Source organism: Ictalurus punctatus, chromosome 12 (assembly GCF_001660625.3).
Source record: "Ictalurus punctatus breed USDA103 chromosome 12, Coco_2.0, whole genome shotgun sequence".
Lineage (NCBI taxonomy): Eukaryota > Metazoa > Chordata > Actinopteri > Siluriformes > Ictaluridae > Ictalurus > Ictalurus punctatus.
In genome coordinates, this window is record NC_030427.2 from 4,398,711 (window position 1) to 4,424,118 (window position 25,408).

Below are 25,408 nucleotides of genomic sequence, written 5' to 3' on the forward strand. Positions count from 1 at the left end.
CATATTGATCTGGGCAAGTGTGCCATATAAACAAAAGCAAGTATACGGGGGAGCTGCGCCTTTTCTGGATAAAAAGCAAAATAACGTTTACATTTCTCAACCCAATTTCATTGTTCATCTATGTGGTGTACAAAAAATATTTCTGTCTCCAGTTTAGGGATGTCACAATATCAAAAATCTAGTAGTCGGTACCGATACCACCAAAAGTACACGAAAGTCGATACCACGATGTGGTTTAAAAATAAAAAAATAACATTAAAATGTCTCCTGGAGGACATCCTCCTCTGGCTGATACCAGCAAAAACAGAGAGGGAGGGATTTTAGTTATCAAACACACGCACCTTATACTCTGAATGCAAGCATTAGTTTAAATTCACTGATATGGTGGCAGGATAAAAAGATTTATTAAAAGCATGAACATGTGAATAATTATTAGTGACTTTAGGCTACATTTAGCTGACAGGACACGGGCTGAATGGCGATGCATGGAGGAACATTAGGAGGTAGTTTATAACATCGCAATGTGTTACCGTTGTTAACAAATAACTGGATATCACCAACATTTCATGGAGCATAACGTTCGCTGGTTTCACGGCCACAATGCAGCTGCCTCAAACAAACATAATACAGGACCGTCTTTCAGGTGCTTCGCCGCTTTGTTTGAAATGAACGATAGCATCGGTTGCACTTCAGAGCATCAATTATATGTTTGTCATCCGCCTCAAATGCGAAGTGTTTCCATATTTGACTCAGCTGGAGCTAAAATTGTCACCATTTTCGGTAGTTTTTCCTGTGTGTTTGTAGGCGTTCTTCTTCTTCACCACTTGTGGCCCGACTAAAAAGTGTGGAGAAAAATTGCAGTATATATGAAAGTCTCGATTATGTGCAATTTAGTTTAAATTATAAACTATGTTAGCTGAGACTCAATACTATTGCCCAGGCTAATATGGCAGCGAAGTTGACCTACAATACAGCAGCCAGTGCGGCATCTGTGTGTTTATGTCTATGGTTGAGTTTGTACAAACAGTACTTCCGGTGTTCTGGAAAAATAAGCTCCCTTCACTTCTCCTGCTTCCACTTCAGCACATCTGTGCCAAATCATGACGTTTTCCCCTGTTGGTGTGTTGAGCAGCTAGTTTATAGTTTATTTTTCATCAGCATTAAATTCCATGTTTGTTAGATAGTCTGCAATGAAATACATACTTTAAAAGTATAGAATATATTGACTAATTATGGTGACCCAGCTTTTTCTTCTGAAACCCATGTTCCATCCATATGCTTTTATAATTAAGAAACGGGAAACAGATTACACGGCCACCCTTGGAACTTCCCCAGTATATTCCAAGTAATCTATGATTAAAATAGTACAGCAACGCTAGCACTGTGTAGATGCTTACTTAACTATTCATCACACTTAATCCACAGAGCATTCATCTCCATGGAGAACACGAGGGCCCAGAACAGATTTACCTGGAGGCCTGAGAAAAGTGGTTCCGCCCCAGTATATTACAGTGATGATGGTGACGTACTTTACAGTCATCATTATGCATAGCATTTCACCTATAGATCAATCTCTACACAGGGCGAAGCACTTTTCCCAGGCCTCGAGGAAAATCTGTTCCCCCCTGCATTCTCAGTGTAAGAGACTGTTTTGGCTTTTTGTTGAGGGAACCAGAGTGATGCTAAATTCCGGGTTGGCCTACAAACAAACAACAAAAACATCCCTGCAGCACTATTTCTATAATGGTTGTTTTTCAGCATTTTCCAGTTTTGGATAAAACACTTGGTCTGTACATTGGTTCCGACTACAGCACTCCTACTGATCCGACTTCTTTTGCTACTAGTATCTAGAAACTAAGCACATCAAAATATTAACACTGCATATATGCTTATGGTTAACATAGTAGGGGTGCCACAATCCCATGTTTGCTGTTTTGGTGTGTGTGGGCTTGCAGCTGGACATTATTTCAAAAACAATAATTCATATTAATATCAATGTAACGTTTCTTAGGCAAATCACAATCGTATGGAGATTTTGGTTTTCAAACAATTACAACAAGCCATTTAATCAATAATAATTTATTGGCTGCATGTATCCAAGACAGTCAAAAAAAAAATCTGAACAACAAACAGCAATATGTAACAAACATTATCACCACACCCCCACAGTTAGTTTTCCTCTGAAGGATAAGGCTCGATTCTCACCTTAAAATGATTAATGTCCAAAGATTAAAGACTGTTCCTGAGAAAATTTAAAATTAATAAATGGAGGTTTTAAAAATATTTACTTGCTCGATTACAGTGGAAACAAAACAAGAAAAAATATTTATAAGAATCACAGAGACCACAATTAAAGACCATGTAAACACTCACTTTGTTCAAGCCAAAGCATCTAAGGCTTAAGGTTAGAATGGTATGACATTATATACCAACTCTATTAATGATGTACATAACATGATCAGCCATAACATTAAAACCACCTGCCTAATATTGTATACATCCATCCCCCTTGTGCTGCTAAAACAGCTCTGACCAGTCGAGGCATGGACTCCACAAGACCTCTGAAGCTGTGCTGTGGTTTCTGGCACCAAGACCTTAGCAGTGCATCCTTCAAGTCCTGTAAGTTGTGAAGTGGGGCCTCCATGGATTGGACTTGTTTGTTTAACACATCCCACAGATGCTCAATCAGATTGAGATCTGGGGAATATGGAAGCCAAATCAACACTATGACCTCTGTCATATTCCACAAACCATTCCTGAACAATTTCTGCAGATTCGCAGGGTGCATTATGCTGCTGAAAGAGACCACTGCCATTAGGGAATACCGTCGGCATGAAGGGGTGTACTGGGTTGCAACAACTTTCAGGTAGGTGACACGTCAAAGTAGCATCCACTTGACTGCCAGGACCCAAGGTTTCCCAGCAGAACATTACCCAGAGTATCACACCGGCTTCAATATCACAATGCCTCTGCTGGCTTGCCTTCTTCCCACAGCATGGACACCCTGACCGGTTTGTGGCTATGTAGCCCCATACACAGCAAGCTGTGATGCACTGTGTGTTGACAACTTTCTAGAAAAGCCAGCATGAACTTTTTCAGCAATACAACAGCTCTCAGTAGTAGACAGGACGAGACAGGCTAGCCCTCACTCCCCATGTACATCAGTGAGCCTTGGGCGCCCATGACCCTGTTGCCGGATCACCAGTTGTCGTTCCCTCGACCAGTTTTGGTATGTACTAACCACTGCATAAAGGGAACACCCCACAAGACCTGCCATTTTGGAGATGCTCTGACCCACCCGTCTTGCAATCACAACTTTGCCCTTGTTAAAATCTCTCAGATAATTACACTTGCCCTTTTTCCCTGCTTCCAACACATCAACTTCGTCAACTGACTGTTCACTTGCTGCCTAATATATCCCACCTCTTGACAGCTGCTGCTGTAACAAGATAATCACTGTTATTCACTTTACCTGTGAGGTTTTTTTTTTAAATGTTATGGCTGATCGGTATACATCAGAAGACAAATTTCTCCACCTGAGTGGAATAACGTGACTTGGATAAAAAATAATACTCTGATGTGTAGATACTACACAGCACAATACAGTGCTACATGTGTTTGCAGCACAAAGGACAATGCTTGAACATTAATGATTTGCTCAATAAAATAATCAATTATGCCCTGTTAATAGTGTGTGATGTTTTTCACCCAGAGTGCTGTGAACCATGCTTGAGATACCACAGGGGCAAGATAAAGTACAGTGTCTGGTTAAACAACATGTGGTGTTAATTTATTTTGCTGCCATTTGAGAATGACTGAAATGAATGCTCAAGTACTTACCATACTTTTCAAGGAACCCGAAATCCCACCAAAGCCCACAATTTAGGTTTCTACTATAGACTGTCCATCATGGTCCACTGGCTCAGTACCCTGGGCAGCTCTGTGAGTTGCTCTTTGGTTATAAAGGTCATGCTGTATTGTAATAGGTCTGTGAATGTTACAAACTTTGGGAGCTGCAACTTCATCACTGACTGGGAAGATATGCATGATCGGTCAGTGATTGGCTCTCTCAGTCACAACATCCTGCAGGCGCTTGAGCAGCACATCCTCACTCTCCTGGCTCAAACGTTTGGTGGGAGACTCTGTCTCATCTCCCTCCATGGTAAAAGCTCTCTTCTTGCTCATGCTTCCCTGACGGATCATTAGGTTGATGTCACTCAGCTCCTGAAGAAAGTCAGGAAGAGACAATAAGCTATAATAAGGTAGAAATAAATAAAATAATTACATTAGGTTATAATACTGTTAAATAAACTTGTCCAAAGTTATTTAGAACACACAAGCAGGTGACAAAAAAAAAATGAAATAGGAACATCACCCTCACATACATTTAACTTAACATTTTAAATTGGCGTTATCCTTGAAAAACAACGTTGTGGCAAAGAAATGCCAGGACCCAAGGTTTCCCAGCAGAACATTGCCCACAGCACCCTACACCCTCCACCGGCTTGACTTCTTCCCATAGTTCATCCTGGTGCCATCTCTTCCTTAGGTAAATGATGGACATACACCCAGCAGTCCACGTGATGTAAAAGAAAACGTGATCCATCAGACCAGGCCCCCTTCTTCCACTGCTCCATGGTCCAGTTCTGATGCTCATGTGCCCATTGTAGGCACTTTTGGTGCTAGGCAGGAGTCAGCATGGCACTCTGACCAGTCTGTGACTCCACCCACACACATACATCAATGAGAATTTGGTGCGATGACCCTGTCTGTATCTTCACTGGTTGCCCTACCTTGGACCAATTTTGGTAGGTACTATTTAGGTCTGTCGATTTAACACGATAATTTAGTGCAATTAATTATGGAAAAAATAACGCGTTAAAACAACTGATGCACACTGCTCCACCCCAGACCTGTATGTCATCTTACATTGCATGCAGTTGCTTAGTGACGAGCATGATGCAAGGAGATGTCTATTCAATTCAATTCTGTTTGTATAGCGCTTTTAACTATGGACATTGTCTCAAGGCAGCTTTACAGAAACATATAAACACGGGATACAGATTTTAAATTTATCCCTATTGGGTAAGCCAGTGACAACAGTGGCAAGGAAAACTCCCTAGGATGATATGAGGAAGAAACCTTAGGAGGAACCAGACTCAGAAGGGAACCCGTCCTCATCTGGGTAACAACGGATAGTGTGAAAGTAAAGGGAAGTTCAATATGGTTTTTCATGAAGTCTGTTTGTTGAACTAGTCCACTGTTCACTACAGGAGACTTGAATGCAAAATTGTACGTGACTAACCTCTGCTTGGCCCTTTGAAGGGAAATTATAAATTCAAAACGTATCCAGATGTAAGCGCTGAAAAGACCAAAGTCTTTTGCACTTAGGAATTTGCATTCCATCAAAGCAATTCTAGCCTGAAATACCACCTCAACTCAAAGCATGTTTTAGCGAGCTCTGCAGTTAGCACAACCCCGACTGATACAGTCAACACGCTCCACAAAACCACATTGAGAGCAGGTGAGACAAGAGAGCAGGCAGCACAAAGTTAGCAAGTCTACATTGGAAAAACTAACAAATGCGAAAGCTAAATGGAAGCCCCAAGCGGCCATTCATTTTTTCTGGGTTTTTTTTTTCTTGTAATCGTGACATAACAAAAGTTGTTTTCTTATGATCAATTAAATTTTAAAACTTAATTTTTCTGTGTACCCACCATGTTTTTACTGTTCTGGAGGCAGCAAATGCTTAGGGCAGTCCCGCAGCATCATGGATGAACAGATTCATTTTTACTTTGGTCAAGGACTCACTCAGTCACTGACATAAAGCTATTTTAGCTTGACAATTTCCACATTAGTGTCCGACACACCTCTCTCTTAACGCGGAAGTCCAGCTCCACAGCAGGCATTTATTACATTTATGATGGCGATTTATTACATTAAGACGCCAACACGCATGCAATACCAGTCCCATTCACAAGGTGCAAGATTTTCTAGTAATCTAGCCAAGTGTATTAATACAGATGAATCTGAGAATGATTCGGTTAGAAGAGGATAGGATGATATGGCTACACAAATGTTCTGTAGTCACATTGGTTTTTGTTCTTGAAGCATTGAATTCCGCTCACTCAAACCACATTCAGAGGTGGTTTGGGACACATATGACCACATAATATCTGTAATGTGTAGTGTGAATGCAAATGTGTCTTGATGCATCCCAGACAGCAACGTATGACGAACGAATTGTCTGCGTCATTGTTCTAGCCGGAAAATATGTAATCATTGCAACAATCATTGTATGGAGAGAAATGTGAGTGACAGCCTTCTACCAGTGGAAAAATCCTATCAACAAGTGATCACTGGAGACGCATTCATAATGCCAGGTGCGAACAGCTATGCATCTCAGCCATCCACTTATGATTCAATCACCCAGGATGCACGTTTTCCTTTGCTCTCTGTGAAATGCACAGTGTATATAAATTTAAACATACAAACATAAAAATAAGCAAGAGAGAACCTTCTAACCTTAGATGGGCTGCCAGTGAACTTGTATGTGTAGGCAGAGCTGGGTTTGAGGCAGGATCCATTTTTGTGGGGAGACAGATAGACGGAGTGTCTCTGAGATATTCGCCGTGGGGAGAGAGGCTGAGCTCGCAGTGAGGGGAATGGAGATAACGGTGGCGCATTCACCTGTGGTTGTAAGGAATAAATTAAGAGTTACTTATAATACTTACTTTGACTACTTCTGCCAATCTATGCAAATAAATAATGGCATTTCTATGCCACATAAAATGTAAAAACTTTATTTTGAAAAATGTATACATACTCTACTATCAGCTGCTGGATGAGCATATCTGAGTGCAAAAGATTTCATTTTCAGAACATAAACAGAATTGTAGAATTGGATGAGGTCACCCCTGTCCTCGTCCGATTCGCTGTCAGCCTTAGCTTTGGCACCTTGATCTGTCCTTCCATTGGCTGATTCCAACCAGAAGCAATATAATAAATGCAGGCTCAGTCAGTACACAAAACATTTCAGTGTCCATATGAAAAATAAAACCTAAATGTTTATTGAAAGCAGGTGGGTATGAGTACTTTGTTCTGTTGGTGGATCAACTTCCATTGTGTCATCAGTTTGCTGTTCGTGGACTCTCTTCCTCAGCAGCACACTGCGGTATATCTAGTCACATGATCACAAACACACACAGTTATGACCCCACCAGTTATGTGCTTTTGAAAATATCTACAGTGGTACTTAAACGTTTGTGAACCCTTTAGAGTTTTCTATATATCTGCACACACATGACCTAAAACAATCAGATTTTCACACATCCTAAAAGTAGACAAAGAGTACCTAATTAAACAAATGAGGAAAATATTATACTTATGCCAATCCAATATTACAAAACCTCTAGGATTAGCAGTTAATTTGAAAGTGAAATTATTCTGGGGTTTTCAATCGATGGGATGACCCAGTTTTATTTAAAGAACAGGGATCTCTCAGAGTAGATCATGTGCATCATGGTACGAACAAAGGAAATTTCCAAGGAACTCCAAAAAAAGCTGTTCATGCTCACCAGGCTGGAAAAGGCTACAAACCCATCTCTAAAGTGTTTGGACTCCACCAATCCAAACTGTGTACAGAAATTCCAGACCACTGTTACCATTCCCAGGAGTGGTCGTTAAACAAAGATCACTCCAAGAGCAAGATGTGTAATAGTCTGAGAGGTCACAAAGGAACCTAGGGTAACGTCTAAGCAACTAAAGGCCTCTCTCACATCTGTTAATGTTAATGAGTCCACCATCACGAGAATGCTGAACAACAAATGGTGTTCATGGCAGGGCTGCAAGGAGAAAGTCACTGATCTCCAAAAAGAACAATGTTAGCAAACTGCAGAGGGGCAGCCATCACATGGACAAGCCAGAAGTCTACTGGAAAAATGTTTTGTGGACGGAACAGAATTTTTGGTTTAAATGAGAAGCGCTATGTTTGGAGAAAGGAAAACACTGCATTCAAGCATAACAACCTTACTGATATTATCATGGTTTGGACCCGTTTTGCTGCACCTGAGCCAGGACATCATCGAGGGAACAATGAATTCTAAATTATATCATCAAATTCTAAAAGGAAAATGTCAGGACATCTGTCCGTGAACTGAATCTCAAGAGAAAGTGGGTCGTGCAGCAAGACAATGACCCCAAGCATACAAGAATGGTTAAAGAAAAATAAACTTAATGTTTTAGAATGGCCAAGTCAAATGCTGTGGAAGGACCTGAAGGGAGCAGTTCACGTGAGGAAACCCACTAACATCCCAGAGTTGAAGATGTTCTGTATTGAGGAATGGGCTGAAATTCCTCCAAGCTGATGTGCAGGACTGATCAACAGTTACCAGAAACATTTAGTTGCAGTTTTTGCTGCACAAAGGGGCCACACCATAATTACCTTTATATAATGCTTCTATTTCTAGAAACTCAAAACACTTTACATAGTATAACCAGAACGCCCACCACACACCAGCTATTAGTGGAGAGGAGAGTGATCTAGCCAATTCAGAGATGGGGATTATTAGGGGGCCGTGATAGGGATAGGGGATTTTGCCAGGGGTATACCCCTACTCTTTTACGATAAGTGTCCTGTGATTTTTTTTCTAAATGACAGCACAGAGTCAGGACCTCAGTTTAATGTCTCATCTGAAAGATGCTGTTGTTTCTACAGTAGTGTCCCCGTCACTATACTGGGGCATTAGGCCCCACACAGACCACGGGGTGAGCGCCCCCTGCTGGCTTCACTAACACCACTTCCAGCAGCAATTTTAGTTTTCCCCAGGAGTTCTCCCATCCAGGTACTAGCCAGGCTCAAACCTGCTTCGCTTCAGTGGGAAACCAGGTGAATTGTAAAATTGGATCAGTTTTCCTCAATAAAATATGTTTAAATGGGCTTTGTTTATCTACTTTTAGGATTTGTGCAAAAATCTGATGATGTTTAAGGTCATATTTATGCAAAAATATAGAAAATTCAAAAGGGTTCACAAACTTTCAAGCACCACTGTATGTTACTTACATGGCTGCTTGCTTGAGGCTGACTCCGATAACATTTCATTATGTCTTGAAAAGTGTGCTCCTCTTTTGAGATCTGTGAACGGGATCATGAAAGCATCAACTGTTCCTTATAAATTCAGCATCTTGTCAACACCGCTCGTCACAGGTGTTACTGTTTGATACATGCTCTGTTAAACACTAATTTTTTAAAATAAAACGTTTACTATTCGAGTGATGTGGGACTTGGTACAGTTGTGTTCCAGAATGTCAATGTTTACCACAGAATTAGGGAATGCATTCATTCATTTCTTCAAACAATTCTAATACTTACCTTGGATATGATGTAGACTGCACAGAGCAAGAGCTGATCCAGATGTCTATCCTTCATCATGTCTGTACAGTGGACCAAAGACTGCTCAAAGCATGTCCAGATTTTGCCCCTTAACTCTGCAGAGATGTCCAGCTTTAGACATAGATCTCTGAGACGCACACTTGCTAAATGATAGACCTTTACAAAAAAAAAAAAAGTATAAATAAAAAATACTTAATATTTATTTATTAATAATTTTAAAACACTAGATTACAGATTATCAGCCCTTAAAAAGTAATCTTATTCCAGAATATTTTTACAGAACATTTAAAGTACAGTAACAAGACTCTCAGCAACAATTTGTACCGTAAGAAAGTAATACTTGTGATTATACTGGACTGTGTCTTTGTCTACATTTTGTATTGTAATGTAATTATACGTATAAGTCACAGAGACAACACTCATATGTAGTAACTAAATATGACAGAACTGGCGAAATTACTCAACAGAAACACATATGAATTGAACACAACAGCGAAATTAAACAGGTAGCTGACTTCCGTACTGTACTCCACCTCACCTTGCGGAAAAAGAGTGCAAGGGATCCTGTGCGGCGTGGTTTGTTGGTTGGCTGTGTATGAACCTCAGGGGCTTTGTTTGGGGAGGTGAGCAGCACCTGGGCTGTAAGGGGGGTCAGCTGGTTTGCTTGTACCTGGATTACCGTGATACTTCCCAGGTCATTCTTCATCACTACAAAGAGGAATGTTCTCAATCACAGTCATTGCATATGGTATCTGATCTATATTTCTAGCAAGTGAGGAAGGCTAATAAAACCTATAATAAAATACATCCATTTTAATAAACTCTAAAGCAATGAATTTCACACAGACTTTGCAGAGGTTTTTGCATTTGCATGAGCTCTTCAGTCCTTGGGTATACATATCACACCTGGCAAAGGGATGTTGAGCTGCTGGCCATTAGTAGTAGCCATGGAGAGGACAGTTGCTGTGGTCGTGTTCTGGTTGTTTTCTGTAGAGGTGTTGGGTATGATTTTGACAGGAGTGACAGATATTCGCTTCACTGGAGACTGAGGTTGAGGATCATCACCAAACAAACGCCTTTTGGCACTGCCTGCTGCAGGAGAACTGAAGCGGTCATGGAGAGAGATGGGAGATGGAGGAGCATCTAAGACAAAGAGAAAATTGAAAATGTAAAGATGTTAAATTTTATGATGTCCTGTGTCTGAACGTTGTTTGTTCTAACTATTGTGAAGAGTTCTTGGCCAGGGCCCACTTGTAAGAGAGATTTTTTTAAAACAACAACAAAAAGGTTAAATAGTATTTTGAGAGATTTAAAAAAATTTTTTTTTTTTTTTTAGAAAAGACGCTTGTTATATTGCCTGCAAGAGACTGGGCTAGACAAAAGATTTAGAAAAAATTATACTGCAAAAGAGGACTCCCTTTTCAAGACTCTCCCAGGATATTTTTCATGTTCTTATATAGGCCAATCAGTCATAAACATTAAAACAATCTGGCTAATATTGTGTAGGTCCCCCTTCTGCTGTCAAGACAGCTCTAACCGATAAAGGTAGACTCCCCAAGACCTCTGAAGGTGTGCTGTGGTAATCTGGTGCCAAGACATCAGCAGCACATCCTTTAAGTCCTGTAAGTTGCCAGGTGGGGCCTGCATGGATCCACATCCCACAGATGCTCAATCGGATTGAGGTCTGGGGAATTTGGAGGCCAAGTCAACACCTTGAATTCTTGGTCATATTCTACAAACCATTCCTGAACAATTTCTGCAGTTTCGCAGGGCGCATTATGCTGCTGAAAGAGGCCACTGCCATTAGGGAATACCGTTGGCATGAAGGGGTGTACTGGATGGCAACAATGTTTAGGTAGGTGGTACCTGTCAAAGTATCATCCACATGAATGCCAGGACCCAAGGTTTCCCAGCAGAACATTGAAGAGGATGCCACCGCCTCCACCGGCTTGCCTTCGTCCCATAGCGCAATTCTGGTGCCATCTCTTTCTCAGGTAAGTGATGTACACACACCCAGCCAGTCACATGATGTAAAAGACAACATGATTCATCAGATCAAGCCACCTTCTTCCATTGCTCCATGGTCCAGTTATGATGCTCATATGCCCATTGTAGGTGCTTTCGGCGGTAGACAGGGGTCAGCATGGGTACTCTGACTAGTCCTCGGCTACACAGCCCTACACACAGCAAGCTACGATGCACTGTGTGTTCTGACAGCTTTCCATCATAGCCAGCATTAACTTTTAGAGCAATTGGGATTGGACCAGACATGGCAGACTTTGCTCCCCACGCGCATCAATGAGCCTTGGGTGCCCATGACCCTGTCGTAGGTTCACCGATTATCCTTCCTTGGACCACTTTTGGTAGGTACTAACTAGGTCTGTCGAATTAACACGTTAATTTAGGCGATCAATTATGGAAAAAATAATACATTAAAATGATCAACACATTTAATGCACCCAACCCTAGACCTGTAGGTCATCATACACACTCGCCGTCCACATGATGTAAAAGAAAAGGTCATCAGACAAGGCCACCTTCTTCCATTGCTCCATGGTCCAGTTCTGATACTCACATTCCCATTATAGTTGCTTTCAGCAGTGAACAAGGGTCAGCATGGACACCCTGACCAGTTTGTGGCTATGCAGCCCCATATGCAGCGAGCCATGATGCACTGTGTGTTCTGACACCTTTCTAGAATAGCCAGCATTAACTTTTTCAGCAATTCAGTAATACAACAGCTCTCAGTAGTAGACAGGACGAGACAGGCTAGCCCTCACTCCCCATGTACATCAGTGAGCCTTGGGCGCCCATGACCCTGTTGCCGGTTCACCGGTTGTCGTTCCCTGGACCACTTTTGGTATGTACTAACCACTGCATAACGGGAACACCCCACAAGACCTGCCATTTTGGAGATGCTCTGACCCACCCGTCTTGCAATCACAATTTAGTCCTTGACAAAGTCATTCAGATACTTATGTTTCCGACTTCCGGTGTGAGAATGCCGTGCGTGCCTGGCTGCCGCTTCACATTGCAGCATCTGATTGTTTGCTTTGTTCCGTCTCCGTTGAGTTGTCCTGCATTGGATTATTTGATTATTTCACTAAATTTGCACCCTCTCTGGACTGTGACAACTACTGGTATACTTTGCATTGACAATTGAGAAGTTCTTCCTGCTACGAGTATGCTGTTGACACCGGTGTTTACCTGCTGCACTTGGCCTTGATACAGCTGCTCAATTTCACTACGAGCCCTCCCTCGCTCAGTCTTTCACTTCTTTATGGTACAGCTGATGATTGAGTTCTTTGATACTCTCTTTATTATCTGGGTCACTAGTTTCTCAACTGGTTGGGTGGCCTTCTGCTTCATTAACTAGGTGGTGTTAAGATAGTGGAGTTCTGGCTGACAGTGCAGCGGTAGTAAATTGCGCGCTGTACGTCGTATACGATCATGCATTGGAGCTGTCCCCTTATTATGCTACTACTCAGTCTTATGATCGACCTTAGCGCGCAAATCATGGAAATTAATCTCCTAATTTCACAACTCAGGGCCCTAAACTTCCACTCCCGTCTAGATCCTGCAACATGTCTGCTTTGTGGTGAACTCAGAATCTGCCGTCGCCCACGTTACATCCATCGGTCAGCCCGGAATATCCCAGTCGTCTGCCGTTCGTCTCCCACCGCAATTCCTACCACTGGGACAAATAGACTGCTCTATGCTCGTTCTTCATCCCAGCGACATCTAAACTCTTCCAGGAACTTGATCACTATTACTCCAGATAAGTTCTGCAACGAGAAATGTCCTGATGTCCCCTATCAAAACTATGCCTTGTTAAATTGTTGTTCTAGATGGACAAATCATAATTGCTCAGTGAATTTATTATTGATAAGTGTCTTGTTTATCCTGACTGAAACCTGGCAAATACCGCATGACTACCTACAACTAAACCTCCTTACTCCCAATGGATATAAATATATATCACAACCTCGTCCCCATGGCAGAAGGGGTAGCCTTGCTGTAGTGTAGAGAGAAAATTTAAGAGTTGTGGTGATTAGGCTTTATCCTGTTACTTCTTCTGAATATCTAGTCTTTAAAAAGTCATACATCTCTTGCTGTGATACTAATATGTTGTCCTCCAAAGCCCACCTGGCAATAAAATTTTTTTTACTGAACTTTATGAAATACGTACCCTAGCCTCGGCTGCTTCGACTCATATTCTCTTGATCAGTGACTTCAATATTCATGTTGATACAGATTGTGCTGATGCCAATGAGCTCCTGTCTGTTTTTGACTGCTTTAACCTTACACAACATGGGAACTATCCAACAGACAAAAATGGCCATACTTGATTTAATCTGCACTTCTTACCTCAGTAATGTCTTTACATCTGACTCATGGTTAGCTACATCTGACCATACCACTGTACAAATCATAAGAAAACTAGGATATCGTATCATAACCTTAATGTTGTTGACCCCTTTCTTTCTCTGCTTGTTATCTACATCTACTCTAACTGATTCAGTGAAGCTTACCTCTCCTTCTGAGATCCTCTCACAGTATAACTCTACTATCTCGGGTGCTCTTGAAGACCAAGCCCCTATTAAAACTATGCTGGTACCATCCACCCACTCCTTCCCACGGTTCAACCCGGAACTCCATGCCATGCAAACAAAATGTCATCACATAGAAGGACTATACAGAAAAACAGGCCTCACAGTGCACATTAGATCTATCTGAACATCAACTCAAATATAAAACAGCCATAAATACCACACGCTCTTCATATCCCTCGTGTCATCAGAAATGCAAGTTGCCCTCCCAAAGCTCTTTTTTCGACAGTTAGAAACACAACCTTGATCCATCTGTCCTACTAAACTTCCGCCCAATTTCAAACCTGCCTTTCGCATCAAAGTTACAATCCCAGTTACAATCTTATTTAGTGGCAAATTACCTTTTTGACCCTTTTCAGTCTGGCTTTCGAACGTTTCACAGCACTGAAACAGCTCTTGTGCGGGTCGTAAATGACCTCCTCTCTGTTGACTCTGGGGTGGTCTCAGTATTCTAATACTACTTGACCCGAGTGCTCGACCCTATCTGCCACAAAACACTCTTTTCTTGTCTCACAGATATGGGCATCAGTGGCGAGGCTCAAGCTTGGTTTACATCATCTCACAGACAGTAAATATTTTGTTTCTATTAAAGGCTACAAATCCCAGACTGCCCCCTCATCTGAGGCATCACCCAGGGCTCCGTTCTTGGCCTTCTCCTTTTCATAATTTATATACTTCACCTCAGTCACATTATCCGTCATCACAATCTCCAATATCACTTCTATGCAGATGACACACAAAATCTATGTAACCGCCCGGTCTGACATATCCATATCAACCAGTGCACTGAGAGCCTGCACTCATGAAATAAAACAGTGGTTAAACAATAACTTACTCAAATTCAATGCTCAAAAAAACTGAAATAATGATTTTTGGCTCACATACAAAATGTGGAATTAAGCCTGGATATTGATGCCTTCCTCACAAAACCCTCTGGAATTTTTTTTTTTTTAAATCTGGGCACCCATACTAAACGTTTTGAACATATTAATCCCACTTTGGCTGGTTTGCACTGGTCGCCTGTCACATTAAATTCAAACTTCTGCTCCTCACCTTCAAAGCCTTAAATGGTCTAGCACCCCAACCCTTCGATCATCAAACCTAGGATTTTTCTGTGTCCCTAAATTCAGTCTCTCCACTGCTGGTAACGGATTCTTCAGCGTAGCTGCCCCCAAGTTATGGAAGGCAAAATCTAAAGAACATATCCTCCATTTCCTTGTTTAAATCACAGCTAAAATCCTCTCTTTTCCCAACACTACCTCTCTACTTCTGATGCCTGACTTTCTGGAATTTGTTGGGGGTTTTTTTTGTCTGTATGTTCAATTGTTGTTTTTTTCCTGATTGTAAAATCTCCATGAGCGATGGAAAGACTATATAAATTATACTTAATAATAATAATAATAATAATAATAATAATACTAATAATAATAATAATGATTGTCCATTTGTTCTGCTTCCAACACATCAACTTCGAGAACTGACTGTTTACTTGCTGCCTAATATATACTACCCCTTGACAAGTGCTACTGTAATGAGAATGTTATTCATTTCACCTGGCAGTGATTTTAATGTTATGACTGATCGGTATGTGTGTGAATAGACCCACCATCCTCTTTATTAGGAACACCTGTATCTTATCAGCCAATCATGTGGCAGCAGTGCAACGCATAAAATAATTCAGTAAATGTTCAAATGTACATTAGAATGAAGTAAAAACGTGATCAAGGTGCTCACTTCATGGTCACAATTTACCCATTTTGGCTACTTCAGGCATGATAATGTAACGAAGCAAAAGTCATCGGAAATTGGTTTCATGAACTACAGTGAGTTCAGTGATCTTCTGTGGCCTTCCTTGTCATCGCACTTGAATCCAATATAACCTTTGGGATGTGGCAGAATGTGAGATTTGCAGCATGAGAGTGCACCTGAAAAATCTGCAAGAATTGCATGATGTAATCATGTAACATGGACCAGAATCTCAAAGAAATGTTTCCAACATCTTGTGGAATCCATGCCACAAAGAATTGAGGCCGTTTTGAGTGCAAAGTGAGGCCCTACCTAGTGTTAACAGTGTTTATAATCAAGTGCTCAGTGAATGTAAATGTTGTATAGATACCCATCATGTTGTAGACAACTATCTAAAAGCCTAAATTATTTAGCCAAATTTATGTACCTTATCTTACGTGCTGCACAGTTATTACCATGCTGTGCTTTGTACTGGTAACAAACCTTTGCGAGCACTTGAGCCCAGGCCAGTGCGGACCTCTCGGAGACGAGGGTGCATGATTGGTGACAGAGCCACTAGAGGAAGGTGGGTGGGGCCCCCACTACTGTTGTTGCGGCCTGAATCAAGACTACTAGGAAAATTTACCTACAACAGACACACATACAGGTAGACACACAGACGTAACAAATAAATAAATAACATTTTTAATCATCGTAATTTATAAATAATAATAATGGAGAGTAAGTAGTGCAGTCGTTGTGAACATTAAAACATCACCTAGAAAATAAGCAAATTCATGTTAATCGCACAACGAAGTGTGTATCCATACCTCAGCTACAGTAGGGACTTCGTAATTCGCATTCTCTAATGCTTCCCAAAGTACTGAGTCTTTGGTCCAAGCCCTGCTTTCCAGCACCTGCTCTTCTATGACGTTTAAGTGCTTCACCATGTCTCTAGAGAGGCCCTCCTCAGAGCGGATAAATACCTCGATCACCTGCACACGTATGCATACATAACTCAGCGTTATTTTATGATCCTCTTAGACAGAATAATGTCAATGATTTCACACTCATACAAAGATATTCAAATAACACTGGCTCATTTTAATAGTAAGGACACTTGTGTTGTGTGGAATTGAAGGCCTTTACATAGGCTGAATTAAGAAGTCTATGTAATGCTTTTTTTTCCCCCTGTAGTTCATAACTTCAGTGATGTACCCATAACCAGAGGCTTAATATTATACAATTACAACAATATAAATGGTAAAAACACAGCTCTTTAAGCTCTTTGAGGTTATGAAACTGTTCGAGCATGAAAGCTAAAAAAATGTCAAATACAAATGGGCTAAGCTTTTTCTTGATACAGAAAATGAATCAAAATTCAATCTTCGAATAATGAAGTCCTTCAAAAAAAGTTTAACATCATTAAAATAAGTTGTCTGAATAAACAAATAAACTCTCTTATATAAACACAGAAAGTGCCCGACAAAAGTGCCACTCTTAAAACGGTGAAGTAGTAATGTAAATGTGATATAATTAGAGTTTGAATACTATTGACATCATCGCGACTTCATATAAACAAAGATTTAACGTTCAGCTACCCAAGGACTGAAAATTGGGGTGCATCGAAAGCAGATTTTTAAGCTAGAGTACTGATAGTTTTGCTGTAGTACTCACACAAGTATTTTCAGTTACACAGCAGTGCAGTGAGAGATGATTTGAAGACAGCTTGTTTATTCAACTGTTCACACAACAATTGCACTGCCAACAACATCAGTTGTAGGACAATCTGTGAACAGTGTATCGGAGTACTAAAGAGGCATTTTTAGCTGTAACAATGTTAACCAATTAGTTCAAACAACCTCTCAAATAAATTTAAAAAAATCTAAAAAAAAAAAATAAAAAATAACAGCTATAATAATAAACAAAAATTGTAACCAAAGCCAAGAGTGGCAACAGCAATACTGCAAAGACAGGGAAGACTGTTCATTGTAATTCATCTAATAAGGACATTCCACAGATGAATTATTTATAGATAAAAGGTTCCTAGAATGAAACCTAGATGTCTGTGCACTAGGACTCCTTTAAAAAAGTAAGTGGCAGGTTCTTTCAGGTAAAGGGCAGCATCTCTGCATGTTTGGCTCTAAGCCTGTTTCTTGTTTCATTAAGAATGTGTGACAGAGCCGAAAAAGTCTTTTGCTTTCCACGCTACTGCACGGAGCCGAAAGATATTTTCGTGACCTCGGAGCTAGAACTGGAAATTGTATTTTGTTAACGGACCAGTACTGAAAGGGATCGTCTGAACGAGGCAGTGTGGCTCTCCAAGGTATGTTTCCAACGGTATGGCATCAGCTGCTGGAGCACAAGGCTTGGCAGTCCAGTACCATCGGTCCCCTTTATCTTGTTTTTGGCATCATCATGGAGCACAACGTCGACAGAACTTTTTGGAATGGAACAAGTTTCAAGCATTTCCTCAAATACACTCGCTATCGCCTGGCCTGTACGCGAGCTGCTAAACTGCTTTGCTTGCAGCACGGCCTGTTTAAGAGTGAAATCCCCGTCTATCCATCGCGCAGTTAAGATGATGAGTGACTTTGGACACACTGCTAGTCCAAATATCGTTAGTAGGGATGCGCCGAAATGAAAATTCTTGGCCGAAGCGAAACCAGATAAAATGAAACCCTTGGCCAAAGACTGAACACGTTTTTTCACCACTGCATAAATTAAATAGTCAAAATGTCCTTTTTACTATTTTGTGTAGCTTTTCAAAGAAAAAAAATCTATTACAAAAACTACAATTTCAAAATATTTAACACTGAACATTTTTCTTCATTCCAGCAGGCACAGGCTACCAACAAGGCACAATATAACTTTAAATAAATAAACAAGTAAAATAAAAATATTTTGACGTGGTCATCTTTGAGCCCCTTGAATAGCCGACGTTAGTCCTGTAACTGACTGCTGAAAGAATGGAACACTCTGTAGCCTACAACTAAAAAGTGCAGTGACGAGTGCAGAAAATGGTTCTGTTGGGTTCTATAGGGCTGATGATATTGGGGATATGTACCACTCGCGTCCCTGTACACCTCGCCGAGTATTAGAGTAGATATAGTAGAGTTAGATACGTTGTTAATGTTATGTTCCCTTAAATAAATACGTGTTTACCCTTTTCCGTACTCTACTCCCTTACGTCTCGCGACGTGACAGAATACTCCGGAACAGAAACAAAACAAATGCATGTGTCCACAGTAAACAATGTCACGACTGTCAACAGCCGAAGAGTTTGCGCTCGTGCATGTGCGCGCCCCCTCATCGCTCCGAGCGCTGACGGAAGTGGAGGTCGTGAAATTTGCACGTCTCACTCTGGTTGCTAGGCTATTTGGCCTCATCATCAAACATCACTGTTCGGTCAAATTTATTCGGCCTTTTCACTTATTCGGCCGAACACCAAAAGTGCTTCTTTTTTTTTTTTGCTATTTCCAGCCGAATAATTTCGGTTGCCGAACATTCGGTGCATCCCTAATCATTAGTAAAGCTGACTGCTGTCACACCATGTAAGAAGCTCATGATGTGCTTTTTCACAAAGTCGTGCATCTTTGGTAACACAGTCTCTGTGATGAGATAACGACTGGGAATGTCGTACTTGGGCTCCAAACCCTAAAAAGGCATCAAAATCCCACGTTATCAACGACTGACAGTGGTTGATCGTCAAGAACAATATATTGGGTGAGTGCCTCTGTTATTTTCACTGCCTTGGGGTTATCTGTTGACATTTTTTCTTGCCTTGCTAATGTTTGTTGCATGCTGCAGCTAGCAGTAAATTGAAATATATATATATTCATTCTAACTTTTATATAAATTAGAAGCAAGATTCTAATGGAAAAAGAGCTGTTACTTGGACTTGTGTTCCAAGGGTTTTAAATCAATTACGTTGACTTATTTGGAATGCACTGCATTTGATTACTTTCAAACTTTTAAATGGCATATAGTTACTTGGTAAACAATATAATAAATCAAAAATCATAATTAAGGTTTTTTTTTAAATACATTTTTATTCTGACCTTGTAGAAGTAGAATGGTCTAAGCTGGAAGGTTTCTAGAATCCAAGGGAAGGTTCGTTGAGAACTGTAGGCAAATAGCACAACCTCCAGACAGCAGGCCAAAAGAGAACAGTGGAACACATCCTGTTCTAACAGCACCTTATGAGACAGTCAAACAAAAACATCTTATGAGACAGTCAAACAATATACCTTTCAGCTATCTTCAGCCATTTTCTGCCAAGTGTATAGCCAAATGTTTGCATAAAAGTCTTGAAAAGGTATAATATGCTTAGGTATTTAGGAACTTCAATACCTTTCCATCCAATGGTAAACATATTTTGGTAGTAGCCGTGTGTATGTGCATGTTTTTAATATTTTAGGTATTGTCAGCATTATTTCTCAACTGAGTACTACACAAATATAAGCAAAACATGCAAGATGTTAGATCTTAGATGTTAGATGTAAAATAAAAGTGTTTAATCTCTCCTTTATATACTTACAGTCATATCTTTACCCTGGAGTCTCTTAATCTCTTGAGCCATAACATTCTCCAGAATCTTAAAATACAGTATTTCAGCTATCTTCAGACGGTTTTCTGCAAAGTCTACAGCCAAGATGGTAGAACAACAACAATGACAAACAAATAAATGCATAAACACATTACATGCATTGGTTTATTAAAAGGGGGTGGTACGTTAAATACATTCATGAGAAGAAGGTACACCCTCCTTCAATTCTATATTTTTATCAGGGCCTAAATAACAATTGTGTGGTCCTCACCAACTTCTACAAACAAACAAATAACCCCAGGTGACCCCCCCCCCCCCCCCAAAAAAAAAGGAGTCCATTAGTCTTGACTATTATTTTGGAGAAATTTTGGCCCAATATTCTTTAGAGCATTGCGTCAGTTCGTTCCAGGGGATTAGTTTATTCACAGCTCTCTTAAGATCCTGCCACAGCATCTAAACGGGGTTGAGGTCTGGACTTAACTTGGCCGTTCAAACACCTTGATTTTTTCTTCTTCAACTATTCGATTTGCTGGTGTGCATGGAATCATTATCCAGTTGCGTGACCCAGTTTCGGTCCACCTTAAGCTGCTCAACAGATGGCCTCAAATTTGTCTCAAGAATATTGTGGTATGAAGTGTTCATTTTCTCAACAACTGCAAATGTCCCAGCTTCTTTGGCTGCAAAACAAGTTCAAATCATCACACCTCCACTACCATGCTTGACAGTTGGTAAGAGGCGTCTGTGGTGATGCGCCATGTTATCGCCAAACAGGGCACTGTGCATGAGGTCTAAACATCTCCACCTTGGTCTCAGTCCAAAGAATATTGTTGAACTTTTATGGTTTATTCAGATGCAATTTTGAATTTGCTGGGATGCGGACACCTGGGAAGACTGGCAACTGTCTTGAAGGCTCTTGATTTGTAAACAATCCACCTCACTGTAGAATGGTGGATTTACAACTGTTTGGAGATGGCCTTATAACCCTTCCCAGATGGATGATCAGTAACACTTGCTCTGAGATCATGGCTGATGTACTTTCTTCTTAGCATGATGCAGTCACACCCAAGTGCCCCAGCTCTGCTTTTATAGAGGTAGTCACACTTTTCAAGATTAACTAATCTTGCGCATTTCATTAGTAATACCTAGCTGCTAATTACTATCCTGATGATTGTGGAAGTAGGAAGGGTGTACTTATTTTTTTTTTCCAACTGGTTTCTGAATGTTGGTTTACTTTTTGGGTAAAAATGACTACATACTGAAATCTTTTGTGTTTTTTGTTGTCACCTGACATTATTTGTTTATTTAAAGAAGTTGTTGATGACCACACAATTGTTATTCATGCCTTGATAAATAAAGAAACCACTTAATTTTCCTAGGTTTTTTTTTTTTTTTTTGGAGTGATTACCTCTATGCATTGGCATTGCAAAACCACCAGGTTTTTAAAAATGTATTTATTTATTTTATTTTACTTATTACAACTTCTTACTTGTGAAGAATGATGGCCATATTTGTGCCATGACGCACAACAAATTTTAGTTATACAGCTATTTATGGAAACTTCATTATCTTGGCATAGGTTGGTCCTAGCTCCTTGGAACAAAAACTGATCCCAGAGCACATTACAAGGTACATATATAGTCATGTGATTTTTACCATTCCTGGCAGTTAAGAGGGGTTAAATAGAATACACTTCATATTGAAGTAACATGGCCTAGCAGGCCTGTTCATTAGGCATTAAATAACATGCCAGATAACTTAAAATCTAGTAAATTTGTGCAAGGTTTCTAACCCATGTGGGCTCCCTGAAGATCATCTGTTTGTTTGGTGTAGGCCTGTTTAAAAGCCTCTCCTAGCTTCTTCAAACGATTTAAAATGGCTTCAGTGGGGTCACAAGAACAAGACCTAAGGAAGGAAAAAGGGCACAGTTTATCAATGTATTTTGTTAATACACCACCATCCTCATCATCCGTTTTATCAGGCAAAACCTTGAAAGAATCCTTGAGATTCAACATAAAAAGCAATACAAAAACCCACAACAAAGCACATAAGCTTCTTTTCCAGTACCAAGCAAGGTCAAGCAGTTACTGCAGCTATGGTACAAGGCTTGTGAGAATGGCTATGATTTCTTTTCCTGTGGTGTTGCTAAATCAGGTCTAGTATGAAGAAAGACAAACTATATTGACACTTGTGTCACCTGGAATGTGATCAGATCAAGTCCTAAAACTGGATAAAGAAAACTCGAACAAATGACAAAAATAAATAGTTTTATTTATTTAGTGGGATTGTCCAAAATTATCCAACAATAAATATATATCTAAAAAAGTATGCGAACCTTTGCTTTCAGTAACCGGTGAGACCCCCTTGAGCAGCAATAGCTTCAACCAAATGTTTCCAGTAACTGGTGACCACTATTGAGGGTTTGAGGAATTTTAGCCCATTCCTCCTTACAAAACTGCTTCAACTCAGTAATGCTGGTGGGCTTCCTTGCATAAACTGCTCTTTTTAGGTGCTTCCACAACATTTCTATTGGGTTATGGTCTAGACTTTGACTTGGCCATTCCAAAATGTTACATTTCATCTGCTTTAACTATTTCTTTATAGACTTACTTGTGTGCTTGATGATTAAGTTTCAGTTCACAGACACCTGTATTCTGACCTTCTCCTGTAGAATTTGCTGGGCTAAGCCAGAATTCATAGGTCCATCAATAATGTCAAGCTGTCCTGGACCCGAGGGAGCAAAGCAGCCCCAAACCATTGTACTGCCACAACCATGCTTCTCGGGTAGGATGAGGTTCTTATGTTGGAATGCAGTGTTTGGTTAACACTTCTCATTTAAATCAAAAAGTTCTATTTTGGATTCATCCATCAACAGAACATTCTTCCAATAGGCTTCTGGCTTATCCACTTGGTGGAAAATTCAGCAGTAGTGCTCTTTTTGGCTATCCTGCCAAGCATACAATACTTGTTCAGTGTACCTGGTGGTGGACTCAAAGACTGACATTATTCAATGAAAGAGTGGCCAGTAGATCATTAGATGAGTGAGTAACGGTGGTGCTGAATTTCCTCCATTTGTACATCATCCGTCTCATACCACTGCTATGCTGATGACACCCAGCTCTATTTGTCCTTCCAGCCTGACGATCCATCGGTCTCTGCATGAATATCTGCTTGCCTGTCGGACATCTCGGTCTGGATGAGGGAACACCACCTTAAGCTCAATCTGGCAAAATCCGAGCTTCTCTTCAACCCAGCCTGTCCCTCAATCAACCACACTCAAGCCAGTCAGGACAGCCAGGAACCTTGGGGTGATTTTTGATGACAGCTTGACCTTTACAGACCACATCTCAACAACTGCATGGTCCTGTAGGTTCATCCTGTACAACATCAAGAAAATCAGACCCTACCTCACTGAACAGGCTGCACAGATACTAGTCCAGGCTCTTATCTCAAAACTGGACTACTGCAACTCACTAATCTTGGGCCTTCCAGCTAGCTCCATCAAAACCCTTCAAATGATTCAGAATGCAGCAGCACGCCTCGTCGTCAACCAGCCCAAGAGAGCCCATGTCACACTCCTCTTCATCTCCCTCCACTGGCTTCCTGTAGCCGCCCGCATCAAATTCAAGACCTTGATACTCACGCACAAGACCTTGTCTGGAACAGCACCCTCCTACCTCAACTCTCTCCTGAAGGCTTATGTTCCCTCATGCAATCTGCGATCAATCAACGACCGATGCTTAGTAATACCTATTCAGCGTGGCTCAAGGTCCCTTTCAAGAACCTTCAAACTAACTGCTCCTCAGTGGTGGAATGAACTTCCAACCTCAATCCAGACCGCAGAATCTGTCACTATCTTCAAAAAACAGCTAAAGGCCCACCTCTTCCATGAACACCTAACCAACCCTTTAAAAAAAAAAAAAAAAAAAAAAAAAACCCTTACTCTGGCACTTACACCTCTACTCTGCACACTTTGCTTCTTCTGGAACTCAATTAAAGATCTTGTATGGTAGCACTACTTGTATTGTTCTCTGCTTGATGTATCACTTTGCTTGCATTTTCTCATTTGTAAGTCGCTTTGGATAAAAGCGTCTGCTAAATTAATAAATGTAAATCCGTCTCACAGTGGACTGATGGAGGCCAAACTCTTCAGGAATGGTTTTGAAAATGTTTCCAGCATGGTGAGCATCTATAACACTTTTTCTGGAATCCCTTTTGATCGAGGCATGGCACACTTCCATACACCTGTGTTGAAGACCAGTCTTTGAAACACCCGACTTCAGTTAGTACCACAGTATCAAAAGGTTCACATACGTTTTCTGACAAACATGTTTAATGTTGGATAATTGTGCTCAAAAATTCAACACAAAAACTATAATTGGATTCTCCTGATCTACAGTCCCCTCTGAAATTATTGAAAGGGCAAGACCAACTCTGTTTTCTCTATACATTGAAGGCAGTTGGGTCTCAGATCAAAAGATGAATGAGAATAGATCAGCTTTCAGTTCCTCATATTTACGTATAGATGTGTTAAACAACTTAGAACATGACACCTTTTATTTTAACCCACCCATTTCTTCAATTGATCAAAAATATTGGAACATGTGACTGATGGGTGTTTCTTGCTGCCCAGGTGTGCCCTGTTAAATTGATTGTTTAAAGAATTAATAGCTCTGAATGTCTACTCTTGGTTTGAGCCCTAGGTCTTTGCCTGTGAAGATTGCATTTGGTGTTAAAAAGGATAAACCATCATGAAGAGCAGAGAGCTGTCTTTGGGAGAAATGCAAGTCATTATGAAGCTGAGAAAAAAAAGGAGAAAATTGATCAGAGACATTCACAAACACTAGGCACAGCCAACACAACAATTTGGAATGTCCTGAAAAATAAAAACCACTGGTGTACCACCAACCAGACACGGAACAGGTCAACCAAGGAAAACAACAGCAGTTGATGAGAAACATTTTGATAGCTGTAAAGAAACACATGAAATAAACAGGTAATGATGTCAACAACCTGCACAGGGCAGGGGTAAAGGCATCACAATCAATCATTCGAAGAAGACACAAACTGCAGAAATAAAGAGGCCATACCACAAGATGCAAACCACTATCAGCAGTCCAGGAATACAAGACCAGG

At 40.6% G+C, this 25,408-nt stretch overlaps 2 protein-coding genes across 3 annotated transcripts in view; one reads left to right on the forward strand and one right to left on the reverse strand.

Moving 5' to 3' along the window:
- The window catches only part of atg3 (autophagy related 3), a gene marked incomplete in the record, with an annotated part of 729,311 nt that overhangs the window by 532,638 nt on the left and 171,265 nt on the right, over positions 1-25,408 (forward strand).
- The window catches only part of rbl1 (retinoblastoma-like 1 (p107)), a 54,638-nt gene continuing 31,293 nt past the window's right edge, over positions 2,064-25,408 (reverse strand). Inside the window, exons 10-22 of one of the 2 annotated variants that reach the window (XM_017481085.3) lie at positions 22,065-22,177; positions 20,267-20,370; positions 19,788-19,925; positions 16,557-16,721; positions 16,231-16,372; positions 10,298-10,534; positions 9,930-10,099; positions 9,371-9,547; positions 9,062-9,133; positions 7,096-7,180; positions 6,827-6,978; positions 6,526-6,690; positions 2,064-4,224 (exon numbers count right to left, since the gene is read on the reverse strand). In XM_017481085.3, coding sequence (XP_017336574.1) covers positions 4,054-4,224; positions 6,526-6,690; positions 6,827-6,978; positions 7,096-7,180; positions 9,062-9,133; positions 9,371-9,547; positions 9,930-10,099; positions 10,298-10,534; positions 16,231-16,372; positions 16,557-16,721; positions 19,788-19,925; positions 20,267-20,370; positions 22,065-22,177 — 1,891 coding nt within the window. In that variant the 3' untranslated portion in view covers positions 2,064-4,053. Of the gene's footprint in view, positions 4,253-6,525; positions 6,691-6,826; positions 6,979-7,095; positions 7,181-9,061; positions 9,134-9,370; positions 9,548-9,929; positions 10,100-10,297; positions 10,535-16,230; positions 16,373-16,556; positions 16,722-19,787; positions 19,926-20,266; positions 20,371-22,064; positions 22,178-25,408 lie in introns of both variants that reach the window. The other variant, XM_047158969.2, reaches the window with a different exon arrangement.